The 20,333-nt window shown below is 44.3% G+C and overlaps 1 protein-coding gene across 2 annotated transcripts in view; it reads right to left on the minus strand.

Annotated features, from left to right (window-relative positions):
* Positions 1 to 458: 458 nt before the first annotated feature.
* The window catches only part of CHCHD6 (coiled-coil-helix-coiled-coil-helix domain containing 6), a 116,405-nt gene continuing 96,530 nt past the window's right edge, over positions 459 to 20,333 (minus strand). Inside the window, exon 9 of one of the 2 annotated variants that reach the window (XM_026055056.1) lies at positions 459 to 711. In XM_026055056.1, coding sequence (XP_025910841.1) covers positions 688 to 711 — 24 coding nt within the window. In that variant the 3' untranslated portion in view covers positions 459 to 687. Of the gene's footprint in view, positions 712 to 8,858; positions 8,881 to 20,333 lie in introns of those variants that run through there. The other variant, XM_026055058.1, reaches the window with a different exon arrangement.

Here is a 20,333-nt window from a genome sequence, read left to right on the forward strand (position 1 = left end):
AAACTCGTGGGACTGAAGGCATCTCACAGCACACAGTGACCATTAAACACTTTATTGGTTAGGAGGGAACCTTAGAAGGGAAGAAACGCGCCTGCTGGTGTAACCAACAGGAGCATGCTAGGAACAGTTAATCCTAACAAGCTAGTCAGAGATACTTCCCAGTACTTCAGACTCCTGTCTCTGAAGCACAAGGTCAAAGACAAAAGCTCTCGAAACTCAGATGGAGATGGGTGAAACCAAAGCTAGTACATGGTGAACCAGACCTGTGTTAGGCGAGCCCCCAAACTACAGGCTGTGCCAGGAGCATTGTGGTCAAAATAATTCTTTATATTGTAACACAATAAAAAAAAAAAAAAAAAAAATCCTGCATTTGAATTGAGTGACCTACCTGATCGGAGCCGAAGAGTTAAGTGTTGGGGTCGCGTGTAGATCTCGTTTGTCGCCGTATCATTAAAAAAAAAAAAAAAAGGAAGCAATAGTGTCCCCCTCCCCCAGGACCCTCCTCCCAACTCCAGAAACATCCATCAAGGCTGATACATGCAGGCGATCAGAAGAGGAATCATGTCGTTGTCTTGGACCGCTATGGGCAGAAGGCACCAGTTTTGGTCAGCGTCTATCCAGAAGGATGCTGGGGCTTCCAAGGGCGTCTGTGGTCCCCGTCTTCTGCTCTTTGGTGGCTGCTGATGTTTATCCAGAATTAACTAACAGCTCCTGGAGGAAAAAGGAGACAAAGCAAAAGACAGCAAGTTAGTTATTCAGCTGCTGACCTTGGACTGCTTCTTTCAGAAGTGAAGGATCAGTATTGGCATGGTTGAGAGATTACAAGACATCCCTCAGAAAAATCATCAGGTATCGCCTGCTGCAAAACACAGCAAGATACTCAAGAGTACAGAGGACTGTAGAAGAGAACAGGTCATGATATCAAAGGCAAGACTGATTCTGTGAACAAGTAAGAGTCTGTGGTCAGCTCCAGCTCAACCATTGCTCAACCATGCTCTGCTGAGGGACTGGGGTGGGGGTGGGGGGGGGAGAGGGAGAGAGAGAGAGCGCGCGAGCATTTTAAATGATTAGGATTTACAAATTGCCACAAGAAATAGCAGGTCTCCAGTCCGTGATTCAAGAGTAAGCACGCTCACTCTTGGTCAGGTTGAAGAGCAAGGCCTTTTCTTAGTCCTTATACATTTAACAGTGTCCAACACAGCAACAGCATCTTGAAGCAGGTACTTCAGGATGACCTCGTAAAACCTATATCCCCCTCTTGCAATTAGCCTGAGCCCCCACAGACCTGATTAACTAGGGGAGCTTTACAGTCCACCATGCTGGACCACAGAACAACTTTCAAGTTGAAAGCTTTCCACTGCAAGTGCCCTGACAAAGGCTGGAGAATGGCCTCCTCCAATGGTCTACAGCAGGAGTGACAGAGGGGCAGAAAGCCTCTAGTCTTAGTTAAACCCCAGACCAGTTAACTGGGGGGAGTAAGCATAGCTCCATGCTAAAACCCCAGCCTCAGCAGCACATGGGAACACTTGGATTAGCTGCCTTCAGACACACACACACACCACTCACTCATCCCAACACTTGGAACAGGATCAATGTAAAAAAAAGGACACCAGAGAGGGAAAAAGAAGAAATAAAGGGACTCGCATATCACCCTAGCCTCTGACATATTTGAGAGCCTTTATCTTTTAATATTAAGGTAAGACTCCAAAATTCCTCAAAATCTAAGAAAAATCAAGTTTGTTTTCCCTCTCCCCCACCACAAACAACCTCCTGTTTTGCAACTGATACATCCTCGGATCCTGCTGGCATCCACTTATGAGCTGTGAACTTCTAAAGAAGAGGGAGAAGAAACAGTAGGATTTACACATTTTTAGGATGGGAGTTGCAGAGTCTACCATGGCCTCTTTCTATTTTTATCTTCTCACTCTTATAAATTCAAAGAAATCAGTCCAACAATGCCATCAGCCATGGATGAGAACACAGCTGGCACCAGCTCTAACTCCCTTCCCAACTGGGGATCTGTGGTATTGATGCTGGACCCTACTTCAAAAACTAGGTAATCAGCTCTTATGCATCAGCAATGACACCATTATAATCAAGGAACTGCTGGTGTAGCTACACTAACAGCAGAATTGCATGGGGTGATCTGGTCAAGACACTGCTTTTTCCTCCTGCTCTGGCTAGGTTCACCTCCTTTTGCAGAGAACCCATGTTTAGAGGGCCTTGCTAAAGCCAGCTACAGAAAGATAGCTAAATAATTTGTAGCTGCATGTGATCCCATCACCCAACCGACTAGGGCTGGATTTGAGCTCAGTCCTACTCCTTGTACACTAATTTTTTCATAGGAGAGAAGCTGTTGCTCCTTGTAAGCGAATCAGAAAGGGGGACATCACAAATCAATGAYGTTACCACACTTGGCAATATCTATCAGAAAATGAGGGATGTCATTTAGGTTACCTTTGCATAGCAGGGTATATGCACTACCTAACACTTGCCAGGTCAGCATGTTAAGCCTACACTCATCATGTCTCTCCAAAGACAGCCCCATCTCTAACAACAGATTGGAAAAGCTTCAAAGGATTTGAGAACAGAGAGAAAATTGTTTGCCAGATTATTTAGACAAAGCTTATCCAGAAATCTGACAAATGAACCATCAATATTACTCGACTGACTCTAATTTCCGAGGTAATTTTTCTCATCATTAGTGGCTTAGAAGTTTCGCACTGAGCAATATATTTCAAAATCTCCAATAGCACTCACACAAATCGTAATGAGCGAAGCAGCAACAACTCGCAATCAATTTTGCAATAAAGTCATTTGCTGCATTCAGACTGTAACACTTCAGTTAAGTGTCAAGGAATGCTACATTTTGTGACAAAGCCACTGATGTGACCACTCTGTGATTAACTCTGATGGAAGAGGTTATAACTTTTTTTATAATAATTTAAAAATTATAGTTACACAATTTCATGTTCAAAATCTTAACTTTTTTTTTTAAAAACTTCTTTCAGGGGAAGAGACAAATAGTCAGCACTTAACTTCAATCAATTCTTTCCAGCCTAACCTCTCTACACACCAGGGACACATCAAACTGGAGACTCACAAACATTTCTTGCGTAAAAACATYGGGTTCCATCTCACTTTGGACAACTAAACTTCGTCAAAGTCTCTTGCACTGTAAGCACTGAACCCAAAGCTGACAGGCCGCCAGACAGGCTAGACACCAATTTCCTGCTGCGCAGCTCACACCAAGGGAAGTTTTATGAACAAAGGATGCAAGTAATGATACCATCAGTCAGCCCAGGTTGCTCCCAGTCATGGCCTGATACAATGCAATTTGTACACAGTCGCATCCAAGACCAACCTGTGCTGACCAGAGTGACTAATTCATTTTCCCCCTGCTTCATAAAGGACACGTGGTGCTCATGAAGGTTATAGGGTTGGCATTTCTTGGGTCTTGAAGCACTCTCCGTGCACAACTGACTGCACAGAGGGATGCCTTTCCCAGCTGTTTCAGATGTTTCTGCTCAGATGCCAATCCAGATTCACAACATTTGCCAAACCAGTGTAAACCATTAACCATCCTGCCTGGTAAAGCCCATTCTTGRAAACTGAAACCCTCTAACGTTGCTAAGGTTCAGTTTACAAAGAAAGTGAAAACCACACGCAGTCTCTAGCTGGCTAAGATCCTGTGCTCCCATGGATCTTCCGCAGAACACACCGTGCAGTGCGGGCACAGTTGTTAACAGCTAACAACACTGGAGGCCAGAGCCACAGGTCTACTCTCACAGCTACTGCAGAACTTCACACAGCCACAGCACGCTGCACAGTGGAAGCTCTGCAGGCCTCAYGGTCTGTTGTGACATTGTGTATGTATATGCTTATTACAGTACTCATAGAATTGTTTTCGGTTTCTAGGCCACCAGTTTATAAACCTGCGGCTATCTACTTAAAAGCACAGTTGCATCTATTTCAAGCCTCACTTGCTGTGTAATAGCATGCACGGACCCCACATCTCCAAGACTAAAACCACTCTTTGTTAAGCCAGCTATTTACACAAGTGTTTCAGCTTACATCGCAACCATGCAGATACAGATTAGTTACCTGTTGGTTCTCTTCCAATCTGGAGTCCTCCCTGCAAGGTTCTATCAGGCTGCTATGATACTTACTTTGAGCAGAAACAGCGAGGAAATAAAAGAAGCCTTAACTCTACAACRTGCCCTTATCATTGTGTATGCACCTGACAAAATGCATGTGCAACAAGTCCAGGCAGCTTGCAACAACAAGCTCTTCCCATATGATAGGATACTCCCAATTAATTGAGCTGAAGTTCAACCTAAAGTTCAGTGACCCATCACAAAATACCTGACCCACAGTTGGCATTAGCTGGTGTCCTTGCTGCCATCTCAGCAGAAGAACTCAGGGAAGCCTTGGAGAGTGCACCACACACACTAATGTGAGGGGACAGTGTCCTTCTCCTCACACAGGGAGGCTGATGACTTTAATGCCACTGCCAATATAATGACAGGTAGACACCAGGTTCCAAGTCTTCAGGAGCTCCAATCTAGCTCTTCTACATACAAAAATTGTGTCCATACGAAGGGGTTCAAGATAATTCCTCACAGCTGCAGTTCCAGTAAAAACAGGAATGTTAATCTGTGCAGTCTCAACAGTAAATCCAACTGGAGGACACTCAGTTATCTCCTGCACGCCTCTCCTGGCAAGCAGGAACCTGAGCCACTAACCCACGATCTTCCACCAGTGTGAGACCCTGCTTGTGAGCTAACAGCAGCTAAAGCTGGCCGGCTGCTTGCTGACACAGCCTGCCACTTCGCAGCAGCTGCAAGGGAGCCGGCAGCTTTCCAGTTCTGGTTCCAGTCGGGTGAGAAGAAAGGGCCAAGCTCTGCAAGCAGATCTGCTCCAYGCATTTCACTCCCACTGAGAACAGAGTCTAGCCAAAGCCCAAAACAGTCCTTCTCCCATAATGGAGGACCAAGGCTTTSGTATCAGCCCCAGGGCACCACGTCTCAGCAACAAAGTTTTCTAATGCACTGCTCTTCTCTGTCCCATTCATCCTTTGTCGGTTTGCATCTGCCYGTAAGAGCTCATGGGCCAGCCTGGCGAGTCCATGGCCTCCTCTCCTCCTTCCATGAAGGCTGGAGAGCTCTGCGCCTCACCTAAAGGCTCGCAGCTCGTGGAGGCATCTTCCTCCTTGAAAACTGAGACCTTGAAGAACTTTATTCCTGCTGTTTGCCACAGATGCTGTTTGCCAAGCAAGACATGTTTGTTTAAACAGCTTTTAGCGTCCCAGACGTAAATCCTACAAGTTTCTTCCAGCGGCTAGTACCTCACCTTTGTTCTAATAGTCCCTTCAGCAGTTACRCCTTGGCACTCATACGTACAGGTGTAGCTATGAAGAGGTCAGAAAGCAGATCCCCATGATAAATGACTTGCTGGATTCAGAGCATCAGTGACAAAGTAGAAATTAATCTCCATAATTCCTATCTCTCTGCCTTGTGCGGAGAACCATTTTTCCCCACAAAACAGAATACCTCTTTGCACACAGCAGACTTCAGTAACATGACTGCACAACTTTTTCACCTCTGTTAGTCTGAAAAGAGGCACCAACAAAACAAAAAATCTTGACCAGTCCCAAGATGGGTGTTCAAGGCCCTTCTACTGCATAAGGTATTTATTGTGGGCTTATTAGCACCCCAGACCATTGTAAGGGACATTTAAGTCACTTTGGTTTGATGTATGCTGTAGGTATTTTTTGGTTATGTGCAATTTGTTCTGTTACATTCAGAGTATTGGCTATTTTGTGGAGCAGCTGTGCTGACTAATGGATCACAGCACTTCTGTGCCATATAGTTATTGCACTGAAAAGCCTCTCTGTCTCTCTCATCCTTCAGGAGTCCAAGAGTTGCTGTCCTTGGATTTGGAATAAGAAGGGGCAGAAGTATGCCTGGCAGCAGCAAAAAATATTAATTCAAAAAGCTATGAAGAGAGTTTTGTCTTCCCTCTTCTCTGTACTGGTGTTAATAGCTTTGCAAAGCAGAGAAGTTCACCCAGTGACTTCTTGGCTACTTCCCCAGATGGTGTCTTCAAAGCTGGCATGACAGCAGAAAAGATGCCTTTCAAAAAACTTGCAAGATGCATTGTCAGAACACCCCAGAAAGCACTGTCACGTGGAAGTCCCCCAGCTCTGCACACCCCACAAGCAAAGTGGAAAAAAAGAGAAGTTTTTGACCTTCCTTTCCCCCCCGCCTCCACGTTYTCTTTTGACTCATATGAGCCGACACCGTTTGCTTTACTCTGCCTTGATACCTCCCATTGCTCTGCATTACCAGAATATGAAGTAATTTACTAGCACAACTAATTTCTAGCTGCTCTGAGCCTCACCTGTTTGTTCATGCATTATAACATTGATTTCCTCCAGCCAATTGTTCTGATCGTTGTTCTAGCTTAGACRGAGTCCCCGTCATTAGCCTTGCTTTACAGGAAATGTTTTGCCACTGGCAGAGCAGCTCTGCAGTTACTAGAGTGCATTAAAAATCATCCCACTTGGGGGGATCTGTCTCCCCGCTGGGCTGGTAGCCCCAGACATCRCAGTAGGGAGTGGGGAAGGCAACGTCTGGTTGTTTTTATTTTGGACRTGTCCTAGAAAACACCAGGGCCAGGAGGAACAAACACCGTTCTACCAAGGGTCACTACTGAAAGGATGCCTGTTAATTAATCAGCATTCATACTGAGGATGTTTTTTGTTCAATCAATGCTAATTGCATTTAATCTCGTTCTCACCATTAAGAAAAGCCACCAGGCCAGGTTGATGCTGCTGGCTCCTGACACAGATTCCACCCACATTTSGGAGGCAAGGCAAGAGGGGAAAAGTAATGGAAGGAAAGAAAATAACCCTTCCTCACCCCTTCTGCATCACTGCACAATTTCATTGGGTCTGTTTCATTATTTAAACAATTTTTTTTTTCCAATAAAATTACAGAGGAGCTCAAAGGATGGAAATCAGACATGGAGCATTTCACTACTAGTTATTCTTGCTCTCCTGGGTACTGGCTCAGAGCTTTGCTAACCTGCAGAGCCCTGACTATTCTGTTTCTGTAAAGTGCCGAAATACAGAAAGGTGCTTATGTGAAGCGGTCTCTGCTTTTCAGTCCCAGGCTGTTCCCAACAGATCTGCCAATGCCCCTCAGCATGGCCTGCTACTGCTGACTGCCACCTTCCATCAGTTCTGCCAAAGTGTTTCTCTCCCACTTGCTACTGACCACAACTCCACCAAAAAGTGCCAAATTATGCTGAAGTCTGACTGCCACTGACTTCTTACAACATGAAGTAGTAGTTGCTATTAAACAATCTCTGACCGAGCTTGCCTTGTAACTCGGTGCACGCTTGAAACCCGAATTTCCAAGGTAAACACTGGTGCATTCACCAGCTATTTGGCTTTGATTGCAGGACTGCGCCTCTATCTGCACGGCCACCCGTTTGGAAAACCGAAGCCTTCCTTTCGTGTCGGCAGGAATCGAACCTTGGGGCACAGGGGCAGCTTTTGCAGCCCATGAAGCCCAAGGTGGCAGATTTCATGACCACTGTCTTATTGCTTCTGTAAAGTGCATTTTCCAAATCAGGATCGAGAACAATAATAATCAAGACTGGGCACCGTCTCTGCCTTTCCCCTGTGGCAGCACACAACACTTGCCTAAAGCTGGTGCTGCAGTTTATCACAGATTTTCTTTATCCCTCGACAAGTGTTAGTCCCATTGCCTCTCACCGCATAAAGAGGACATATCACAAGTGCTGCGAAGGACTGGCTGAGTTTTAAGTGGTTTGAAATGGCTCCACTAGACTTGGTCAAGATCGCTTTAAAATCATTTCCCATTAGGACTGCGACCCTCTCTTTACAGCCAACATAATGATTTTACCTCAGGGGAAGATAATTACATCCCACTATCTCTACGCATCAGAAAGCATAAACTACAAACAATACCGCACCTTTCCAGAGCAAGCTAAGAGAAGGGAATTTAAAAGGAAAGGGAGATAACACCGGATGCTCCTCTATCCCGCAACTGGAATCACCCCTAGGGTTTTGCAAGCTTGTGCATTAGGTCCCGGGACGGATAAAGGTATTCAGAAGGYGCACGATGTTTCGAAAGCAGAACAACGACAACTTGTACAAATTCAGCTCCGGCTTCATAAGGATTAAAATGAACTTCACCCAACTGTGAATTACCGTTTCCAGAGCCAACAGGAATGGAAAACCACTGACTGATGCAACAGAATTTCATTCTTTCAAACCCTAAACCAAACGCTTCAAAAAGGACGGACAGGCAACAGTAACATCACTGCTGGGGGACATCAGCTTTCTGCAGCTGCAGGGATTTTTAACTGCTAAATTGCCAGGCCTTGCACAGAGCAAAACTAACTGGAGCAGTGTATACAAATGAAAGACTTCTCCATACTCTCATGCCTGCTTTTGCTACCAGCCCCTGAGGATAACCAGGAGGAAAATAAAAAGGGGGGGGGGGGAAATCTCTGAAGGCAAAAGATTTTGGATTAAGCTGTATAAATGACCTGTTATCTCCTATCACAAGGAAGAAAGAGATGCAATAAACACCTGCAAAGCCATTCCAATATTTTGGATTAAATGGATTACAGAAATGGAAAGTACGTGATGCAAGATGTTATAAAACAAGAAGCCAGGAAAGTGCAGGAATTTGAATCAAGCTGGCAAATGATCCCTTCAGACTATTGAGGAAAACTAATACAGAGAAGGGGTAGAGAAAGGATACTGTAACACTGACTGATGAACACTGTTGCTCGGGTGAGTAAATTCCGAATGTCAGACTTCTGCTTAAATCTACTTCAGTCCTGAAACAAAAATAGCAAATCCTACTGTTAAAAAGCAGTGGAAGTACAAAAGCCAGATATGCAGAGCCTCATTTCTGAATAGGTTTCCCCTGTGCATCCCTCCAGATTGAAGTTTGTGACTTCAATTATTCCTGGAACATTGTGTGTATAGGGATTCAATGCAGGGATTACTAGCAAGATCCTTGTTATAAGTGTCACTTCTCAACCAAATTACACTTCACTGGATGTCACTAACATACGCAAGAAAACAAATTAGATGAAGGCAGCAGGACAACAAGTTAAGAGATCTGGTGCAAGAAAATCTCCCAAGGTCACCCAGAAAAATAAAGTAGTTTTGAATATCAACTCCTAGAACGTTTCTAATTCCACAGCACATTAAAGCTTCGTGTGACCTTGACACAGTACACCTTCGATACTGGTGGCTCCACACAAGTCTGAGACCAAGCCTTGCTGACGCATGATATCTTGTGAAGCAGTGCCATCAGAATAAGTGGGGAAGAAAAATAAAAAAGAAAACAAAACAAAACAAAAGGACAGAGGAAGCAATCCCAGTTGTCCTCTGAACTCTTAAGGATCACCACATCCCATCCATTGCCTCTGACTTTTCACAGCCAAACACCCACTGATGGAAGAAGCAAGGAAGAGAGGACATCATGGTGTTTGGAGGCAGCTCCAGGAGCCCCTTGATTCCAGGACTTGTCCACAAGCTGATCCCAACTTTACGTACTGATTTTCACAGTTCCAAATCTCATCCTGGAACAGATTATTAACTTGCACTAGTTCTAGCAATCATTTCTTTAATTCTGGGAATTATCATGAACACAAAGGCACAGAAATGTCTAGTCCTACACCCCGATACAGTGCAAAGAGCTGCTGAAAACACTTCATAAGCCTTCAGCTATGGCAACGCTCCTCCAGGATAGGGCCTTAATATTGGTTGTTAAATTCTCATCCTGAGGATTTCATTTGCCACTCACAAGTGTTACTAAACCATGAAGTTTTTCTACGAGGTACGGAGAGCTAAACACTGTCTGGAGGGAATGAGTAGGAGTCCTAGACTTTACTGTCAGATTTCTCCTGACTTCACCCAGCAGCTGTAGATAAATCCTTGTCTTGGTTTCCCTTCCCGTACATAAGAATAATGCTACTTGCCAACCACACAGAAGTGCAATAGTTATTCACCAGCAGAAGATGCTAAAGAAATGCAAAAATCAGAGTTCTCAAGGGATCCATCCTCCTCTGTACAATTTGCATTTAGGTGTCAGAGAAAACCTAGTGCATTAACTTGTCTCTTTCTGCCTTGCTTTAGAAGGCTCCTGCACTGGATAAAGAAAGACACCAAGGTCAGGGGTAGCATRGCCACATCTAGGGTATGGCTCACTCCTGCCTAGTCCAGCTTCACACACCGAGCACAAAAAAAGGCAGACAGAGACAACTTCTAGAGGTATCCTTTTTCTATGTCTAATTCTATTTCTGCTCAGTGATACAGTGAAATTCCACGCAGAAGCATTATGAGCTTGACTGGCTTTATTTGTTTAACAGTTCACATTTTCATTAAGCTGCTGCTATTCGGCAGCCAGTAATTTTATTTTTGTGATAGCCGTATTCATCTCGCCCTCATAGGTGTGGATGTCACTCTCCTTTTCTTCTGGCAGAAGAGGCAAAAATCAGCAGTGATGGAGCAGAAGCAGGTCTGCAAATTCACATCTCTATTTACAGATATGTGTGGGATACAACCACTACCTGCTTTTGCACAATATCTCCCAAAGACTGTTTGGGATCACAGTAAATAGCCTATAGGTAAATTAAGAATATTTTTCATTGGGAGACAACCTCAATGGCCCAGGTGCAAAAGCAGAAGTTGAAATGTCTTTGAGCAGAATCAGCCCCTTTGACTCAGCACTGCAACCCTTCTGCATTGGAAGCTTACAGCTGATTGGGCTTTTATGGTATTTGACTATCAGATTTTAATATTAATCACATGTCTAATTCTTGCCAGTCTTTAAATATCTTGAAAGATTGGATTCCAGGAGCTGAAAGATCTGACTAGATCACAAGAGAAGCGAAGCTTGGTTGTTTGACCTGCACCAAATCCCAGTTTGACAACCCTCCACCAAGCTCAGGCAACCAGACAGGAAAATAACAGGCATTTTGAGATGTTAACAAACCAGGCTAAGACAGCCAAATGACTCCACCACACCTCTTAGCGGTTTTAGAAGCCACTCAGTAAACACTAAACATTTCACCCTACAACTCCCCTTGCACAAGACCAAGGAGCCAAGCAGCATGGTGACCCTGCTTGATGCCTTGAGAATCAGTACTCAAGGCAGGAAGACATCGGGTCTTCCCACTGGGCATGACATGCGAACCTGAGTGGATAAGGTCGGGACAGATTTAAAGGCTGTGGAGACATTCAGTCATGCAATTACATGTGGATGTCCAACCACAGTCACACCCAGGCAGCGGCTTGCATGGTGCTGCATGCTCAGCCCTGAACACAGAGGCCATCAGAGTCAGTACTTCAGCAAGACAGATTTGTTCTGAGCAATTGTCCACTGGTGTCCACCATAACCAATGCAATCAAAAAAACCCAGCAGATAAGACTCCCTACAACCTTAAACATAGATATGATCAAATAGAGGGAAAGTTGTGAATACTGGGAGATGCATCTTTATTTTCCAATTTATGGCTCCTCCTGCTTAAATTCCAAGTCCTCCTTTCAAAATTAAAATCCTTTACCAAATTAATAACAAGCTCACCATTTCTCTAGCTCCTTCCTGTCTCCTCCCCTCTTTGGAAGACATCCCAGTGAAAAATCAGATTCTGGAATAAGCCACAAAAGTCTCCTAAATAATTATCTCTTATCTCCTCTACTGCAAATGTACAGTCCTGCCTCCGTGTCAGGACAGAGACCTGCTTCTATCCGTCTAAACGCAACTTTTACAAACAGGACCCACAGAAGAATGTTTACCTGGAGCATTTAAGAACATATAAGAGAGTGGAAAAGAAAGCAACATTTTATAAATGTGCTGTTTGTTTGTCTTGTTGACACCACTCAAATGGAGGGTGTTTTGGGTTTTTTTTGGTTTTGTTTTGGATGTGACAAATGATGCTGGTCCCAGCTTGTAGTTTCCCTCACTGTGGAGTATGTCTGTTCACAACAGATACCAGCACAGCTGCTTAGGTGTCCATTTATCTGCTAGAAAAGTATTGTTGATTTGGAACCAACTCATCCTAAAACAGTAACCCCAGAGGGGGAGAGAGAGAAAAGGGAGGCGGCAAGAGAGACGAAGGAGCTGTCAGCTGGGAATACAGCCATGCTTCTGCTGCACAGGTTCTGGCAAAAAGCAAACATCGTATTTAGTTTTAGCTACAGCCTCTCTTCCCCCATCCTAGACCATTCATTTCTAGTGTCACTCAACACCTCGCTGTACTCCTTTCCACGAAGGCCTCACCGTTAACATAAATTCTACTTCTTACTTGCAACCTGGACAAACAAAGAAAGCCCACAGCCAAGGCTGACGCTCACGGTCTGCGCTGGAGCAAAGGAGCTCCCAGCTCCCAATCTGGGCAGCTTATACTTCCAGACAGATAACATAGAAAAGACAGAGAGAGTGCAAGAGAGAAAGAAGGGGAGAGAGAAAGAGTAGGACAAAGGAAAAAAGAAAAGTGCAATCAAAGGATATTTATATTTTGTGTTTACAGAGACTTCACAGAAAATTGGCAAATTCCTGCTTAACCAGGATTAGAACAGAACCAGCTCAAACACTTCACCCTTCTGTAGAGCCCTTCCAAGCAGAATTTCACTCCCTGCAAAATGGACAATACAGAAAGCTCATATATCCCTGTGACGTAAGTAACTTCACATTACTCTTGGGGAAACAGAGGCAGGGGCAGATTGATTAATCCAAGTAAACAAACCTGTGAAGCAGCCCAGATTTCCGATTCCCCACAATATCCCACACAGAGGAACAGCACCCTATAATCCTGGGTCCCAGCAAGTTCCATGTCACACTGTGTGGCATATGCAAAGCAAGAAAATTGAACAGATGACAATGCTTTTAGAAAGGAAAAAGGCAATCATTAACCATGCCTACCGTAACTGGATAAGCATGCATTCTTTTTACAACTTATTTTATTACTTCAATAGAAACTTTAAAACACTTACTATCATTTAACTCATTCCATCATCAACAATAAAGACCACTGCCTCAGAAACCCACTGAGCAGCAGAGAGCCCAGGAAGGTACATATTCCAGGGGCTCAGCACCACCACAGCTAGACTGTTAGTAATACCCCAGCTAGCAAGGTGAAAGCTGGCTTTGATATGCCATCATTATTCTGCAGCATAGGCATGTCCTGGGAGGATGCTGCTACAGACTAATACTCTGCCTCTGGCTTAGGGAATACAACTTCCACGTGTGCACACAGGGAAGCTAGAACTTTTAAAGTTGTTTAGATAAGTTACACGCACGTGAAGAGTTTTAAAAGTCACTTTTCACATTAAAGGATTGTTAAAACCAAAACTAAATTAGTGACGTGACTATTAAGATTAGGAACTGTCCCTTAAAAAAACATGCATTTTTTCCCCACCGTAGGGTTTTTTGAAAATAGTGAAATTCCAAGTGTAAGACAGGGTATCAAGTCCATTGAGCTTCAACTGTGTAAGGTAACCATCAGCACTGTATGACTTAAGACCAAGACTTATATTCAGAAAGCTCCATAATTACATCACAAAATTTAAGTTCACAGAAAAACTGGCATTTCTCAGGCAGCAGGTGATCCTACTGTCTCTTATTCACAACCTGTCAACAGCTACAGCCTCATGCATGAACAGCCTTTAGTGGATCTACTCAGCTACCAAAGCTGCCAGCCCTGGATGACTGACCAAAGGCTTTCAAGCGCGAGGCTCTGAATTATGCAAACCGAGTCTGGCTCCACCGAGCCCAGCCGGTCTTAGCTTTTCAATCAGCCTGTAAAGGAAACACAGGCATGCACAAACACCCGTACACACACCCCAGCCCACCCAGCACGAGGAGCACGGGCAGGTCATTTGATTTGCCGAGAGCTATTCCATTTGTCCCACTCTACTTACTGCAGCATTGGAACAGACAACCTGCTCCCCTTTCATCCGCTCCGCGGTGGCCATCTCTCTAGAGCTGCCCATCATTTCCTTACCAAGCAGCAAGAACGTAGGATCGCTAGAGACACAGCTCAGCCTCGCTGAGATTTCACTCTCTCAGTGGGTTGTAAATGCCCCTATAATGTTGGCTTTTTTAATCTTGTGTTATTATTACCCGCGGCTGCCATTCAGTCTGCAGAGAATAAAGCGCCCAGGCTTTCAGGGCCCACACAATGCCGCTGTGCGTTTGCCAGAGATTGGACAAACAATACCCCTGTGTTTCAGCTTTATTGGAAACCTTTCTGTTGTGGCAGCCTGACTGCACGCGTCCCTCTGCTCAGGCAGTGCCGAGGTGCGAGCGTGTGCCTATGAATTCGTCGGTGATTGCAGGAGCACGTGCCTCCACGGCTGCCTGCAGAACCAACGTGAAAGTGTGCACGCGCCCACAAGTCTAGCTCTGCCTCTCCGAGCGTGCTGAGGGACACAGGCATGGGCCAGCAGAGCCAGCTGGTCATCCATATAGACCTACCAAGGGGTACTACGCTGAGCAGGCCCCCTCCGTGAATACTTCCGTTCACCTCTGCGTAAACGGTGTTGCCAGCTCGTATGAAAGTCTGATGACGAATGACATAACTATGAAAATGTCAAAGCTTCGTTTCCCAAAATCACCTTCTTGCATTAAATCTTGGCTTCTATTTAATACTAGAGAGACCACAATCCTCATGTTTGCAAAGAAAGCTTAAAAAGTGGAACAACTAAAAAAAAAATAGCATAAATTAGAACGCAAATGAGATTTGAAAAGCATAGTGCTCTTGCAATTTGGGGAGACTGTTTTGGTTGGTTTGTTATTGCTTGCAGAGGACACTGCAGATGTGTGAACTCTTATGTAGCTACAAATATTCTCTCACACAAGAAAATGAGCAGTGCTGCACACTCTTCACACATTCAAAACCCAAGACAGAAGTCAGAAACTCCCCCAAACCCACAAGGTTGACTTGTAAACTGTTTAGAAATGCACTGGCGTTATTTCATTTGCCTTCTGCCTTCTTTCAAACACCTGAGTCACATTTTCATACCTACCTCTACTAGGCAGGAGAGCTAGTTTTTTTTTTTTTTTCTCATTATTAAAAAAACATAACTAAGGCTCTCATGTACTTGTAAAACTTCAGGAACAACTCCACAAAACTAGGGCAATAGAAAACATGCCAAATACTTCAAGACTTGGCAACACTAAGTGCCTGCCAGTCTCTCCGTGGCAGGAGGAATGTCTGTCTTTCAGCCAATGTTTCCGAGTAAGAATTTCTAATCCCAATAGCCCATGTACATAGAACACACCTATACTGTCAGCTCTCTGGGAAGAGATCTTGATATTTTGCAGAAAACCACATCCAAGTCTTCCCTGAACAGAAGGGGGGGGGGGGAAGGTAGATCTTAAAATATAACAATCAGATGCAGCCTTCAGTGAGAGCTAAAGTTAACATGGACGAGGCAGTAGAGAAATGAGCACAGGTCGAGTCACTGCATGTAGAGTACCAAGGAACCAGCTTCCAGCTTTCCTAGATCCTCCCTTTCCCAACCACAACTGCCAGTCCTGGGTCAGCAGCTGGCCTGTCCCACTCCTCCTCTTGCGAGCCAAGGGGAGAGGGATCTTAAGTGTGAGGAAATTGAGGCTTGTGCCATCTTACAAAAAACTAAATAAATAAGAAGCAAATGGTTTCAGAACCTTCTGACTCATGCACCTGGAGAGAGAAACTGCAACCCGCTCTCTGAGCTCCAGCTTTATGGGTAACTGGGCTGGCTTGGGAAGATGAGCTCTTGTTCTCTGTGGATAGAGTAATGGGATTGCAATGTTCTCTTCCAAAAAAGAGTAATGAGGTGCCCAGAAAGCCTGCAGCAGTGTCAGAGAAACAGATGCTGTTAGACCCTTTGCAGGCCAAAGGCGGATTAAGAATAACAAAACCAGCATAACAGGACCTATCAACAGCCTTGCAAGTGCTAAAAGGAGGAAGCTCCGCCAGGGCTGTGACACCTGTCTGCATTACAGCCCTGCTATTATTATTGCCTTTCGAATTCCCACACAATCCAAGTGTCCAAATGGCTTTGAAGCAAGAGAGCAAGACAGGCAGGTGAATCTGAACTCTGATCAGCTGTATGAAGAGCTGGTATGAATACCTTACATTTCAGGGACATTTTTCATCCGCAGCATTTCCTAGACATCCATTCAATCTCGACACTCCAAACCACAGAAGTAATAACTGCCCATGTAGAGACTGGCAAATAAACACAAGTTAAACGACTGTTCAAGGTCATCCAAGGACTACAAGACAGAGACGCACACATCTAGCAAGTAGATAGCTCTTCCCTTTTGAAAGGCGTGCATACACACACACAAGACCAAAACCGCTTAGCCAGGTGCGGAGCCTGCTGTTATCAACACAGCTTCACTGAGTAGCRATTCTTGCTGCTGTTTCATCGGTGCTAAAACATATGAAATAAATAAATAAATAAATMAAGCCTTTATATCAACGTTCATTCAAACAGAYGCAAATAGGGATGGGGGATTTTGCATCTGGGCTAAGTTACTACACTCTATACATCCCATTTGTCCGTTAGTTATTAAATTACCCACAAGCCATCAACAATTCAAGTCTCTCTGAGAGGCAGAGATTAACTAGGAATTGCTAATGCAGAAATGCTGCTCCTCTCTCTCTGGTGAGCTCAGCCTCATGATGAGTTGTGGACATTTGGGAACAAAGGTGAGCCTTCCCGCCAGCAAGGAGAGAAACAGAAAGATGGGAAACRCTGCTACGGGGAGGGGAGGATCTGGAAGGCAAGACTCTATCAGGAATGGATTCATATCCGCACTGCAAACCATAGACTTTTATCAAATGCACTCGGTATACCTGGAGAAGCGAAAGCTGCACTTCTGTCCAAGCAGTAATGCAAATGAGATTTTCAGGGAAAGACAATGAAGCCAGTACGTAAACATTAATTTAAAAATCTAGTCGACAAAGCCTCGGTTGGTCTATAAATAGCTGTTATATTGGCAGGTGATGCTGAAAGCAGCTATCCTAGCTCCTCTTCCCACAGTCCCCCGTGCCATCTTGTTTTTATTGACCCTGGAGATGCAGCGACTCTGAACTGTATGCCGCTTGCTCCTCCACTGCTACCTGCAGAGCAGGCACAAAGACTCCACTATACAATACATATTTATCAAGGCCCTTACAAGACAAGGATACAGCGGTACTGGGCAGACGATGGCTCACAGTGCTCAATTAAAGAGAGCAAAAGGTTCACAGAAACAGAAACCTCATGCAGCCTTGCTTTTAAGCAGGAGGTGGAGAGGGAGTTGCCCACTCGGGTACCATCAGCCATTCAGGGAATAACTGTAGCAGGTACTGTCTGTCTGCATTTACCTACAGACCTGGCAAGCTAGGCATCTGGGACAGCAGCACCTCTAACAACTCTAGGCCACCAAAGTAGCATTTTGCCAGCTCAAAAAATATTAAACCCTGATTTCTTTCCTCAGTTTTACTCCCTCTGGAATTATTGTTTTATAATGCATAATATATCTTACAATCCTCTACCCTCTTTTTGTGCTGCACACACAGGAATCCCTTCTGTCACACAGGCACACGACGGCTGTTTAACAACGGACAGCAACACCACACAAGAGTTTAGGGCTGGCAGTCAGGAATATTGCGTCCTGATAAAACCACATAGCACAACAGAATCATCCAAACTGCACCATGGCCAGCATCCATGGAAACCATATGAATTCTGACATTTTAGGCTATTCACATGGATTTATACATATTCTCCAAAAGTCTTTCAAAACCTCAGTTTTCCTCTTGCTGCAAAGAACAGTGACAACATCCCTGGCGGGCTGGGCTTGTAAACAGGCAGATTGAGTAAGAGGAACAGAACGGACTTTGTTATCCTTCCCTCCCACTTGCTTCAAGTTTCTGAGGAAACCTCCTGAACACAAGAAGTCACTATGTAACTGCTTATCATTTGGCTAGGAAAAAAAAAAAAAAAAAAAAGCTCAAGACCAACACTTTCTTCCATAAGGCCCATCATATTTTTTTACAGGCTTTTACAGCGGCAGGCTCTAGAGCTTACCCCGATGGGGAACCTGCTGCGCCAGGCACCGCATCACCATCAGCAATGGCAGTGCCTGTGTCGGCACGGCAGCCAGAAGCGTGCACGGAGCATACTAGAGCTATGCCGGCAAAGAGCCCAGGTACATACCCGGCACGCAGCCCGCCCAGCTGCTGCGCCCTTAGTCCTCACCGCTGCTTAACTGATTAGATGAAAAGCATTTCCAGGATACCTGCTCATGCTGCCACGGCACTGCAGACGTGCTCTAAAAGATCACAGTCATCTACTCCAATGGAAGTAACATTTTCTATGCAGCAAGCTTTGGACAGAGAACTGTTCCTTCATTTGTCCGAATAACAAACATTCAAAAACTGTGTTTAAAGAAAGTTTTAAATGCAAGGGTTAAACTGATGTTTATAGGCTTGTAACTCTGAGATGGTCAGATCCTTACAGACTAGCCTTTATGGCCACCAGGCACTGTGAAAAAGAAGCTTCTCCAATAAAGTTCACTTACTATGCTATCGTTTTCAAACGGACTTACTTCTGTTTTCCATTATTTATGGAAATAGGATGGACAAGTTTAGTCGAGCAAAACAAACTTAAAAAAAAAAAAAAAGTCATGCTGAGAAATCCTGAGGGGTTTAGTGAGAGAAGTGCTACACACATTACCAAATGGTTGACCACAAATAAAGGAATGAGCTGTTCTCTTTAATCAACTAGAATAAAACTAGAAGTAATAGATTTGAAATCATCTTTACCGTAGTATTTACTCTAATAAAACTTCCATAAATCTAATAGCAATAGATGTAAGCGACACCAAGGAAAAAACTGAAACATTTTACACAGTTCAGGAAATGGAAGATGCTACAACAAGGCTGCAGAATTGTTTTCCCAGGAGAAATCCAAGGCAGATGCTGACTCCTTTCTCTCTGATGTAAAGCTACATATAAACCTGCAGTGCTAAATGACCCAGCAGAAGCTTGTTCTAGTGCCCTTTCCCGTAGCTCTTGCAAAGTTGTGGCTTCCTTTGCCCACTGTCTCCTTTTCATATCAGAATTTCCATTACCCAGATCCTTGATTTCAGAGCCCAGCCAGTTATAATCCAGCAGTTCTGACAAGCCTGGACCTGAAGAAAAGTTTAACTTAGTTTGGTCCTCTCTGAAGTAAATTTCAAGCAACTAGAGCAGAGACAAAATCCAACTTATCCAGAGTATTTCATTCTTCACGCTTGTTTAAACATGGTCACTCACCGAGGACAGACTGGCAGCCTTCTTTGCAGGTTGTAGACTCCGCTGCACTGCTAGGAGCTGCACCGAGACAAGTCCACATCACATGTCACTGGAGATGGACTGCACCCTTCAGCTTGCAGATGGGAAGATCAAACTGCCAGATAGGCTCTCTTCCTTGCTGGGTACGCTGAATTTTCTTTTTTTTTTTAATCAACAGGAAAAGCCAATTAAAGTTGATAAAGACACATTCGCTGCTGATTTTTCCTTACTGCCCACTGCTCAGTGCTAGAATAATGGATAATGTTCTGCCTGTGGGTGTATTTTCTAAGATCTGTCAGTTCTGACAGCATTTTGGCACCTGGATAACTCAAGATTTATACCAAGGGTCCAGGAATGCACCATTTCTCAGTAGCTGATGGGTACATTTTTCAGCAGGGCTTCCCTAATTAAAGGGCTAGAAAGAGATGGGATCAGATTGATAGGTTTGCAGTCAGATATTTTACACTCACTTTGATGAAATATAAATCACTTTTTGGAACTTTTTGAACACGTGAGAAAAACTGAAGAGAAACTACAGCGATGTGTCCAAAATACCATAATATAATTACTTATTTTCAAATTCCACCTCTGTCCCTATGGAAAGACTCTAACAAGGCATGCTTAAGAAAAGCAATGCTCATTAGAAGGAAGAGGGGGAGGAAAAAATAAAAAGGAAAAAAAAGAAAAGGAAAACTGATGCTATGAAATGAGACACCTCTCAAGATACTCCCAACTGGAAGTGTTTTGCCCCAGACAGGACACAAAAGGCGTAGCCATCCTTAGAGCATCAACCGAGGCTGGGAACACTACATTAGTATTGACAGCTCAATTGGTAACCTCCTCTGCCAGACCAGTGGGCAGTTCTGCCTTGTCCTCAGCTGTCACAGCTTGTAGCAGCCTGGAGAAACCACAGTCATATTTAATGCTTTGACTTTAATACATGTAAAATTGAAGACAAGACA

This window comes from Apteryx rowi, unplaced genomic scaffold (genome assembly GCF_003343035.1).
Source record: "Apteryx rowi isolate R43461 unplaced genomic scaffold, aptRow1 scaffold_98, whole genome shotgun sequence".
NCBI classification, from domain to species: domain Eukaryota; kingdom Metazoa; phylum Chordata; class Aves; order Apterygiformes; family Apterygidae; genus Apteryx; species Apteryx rowi.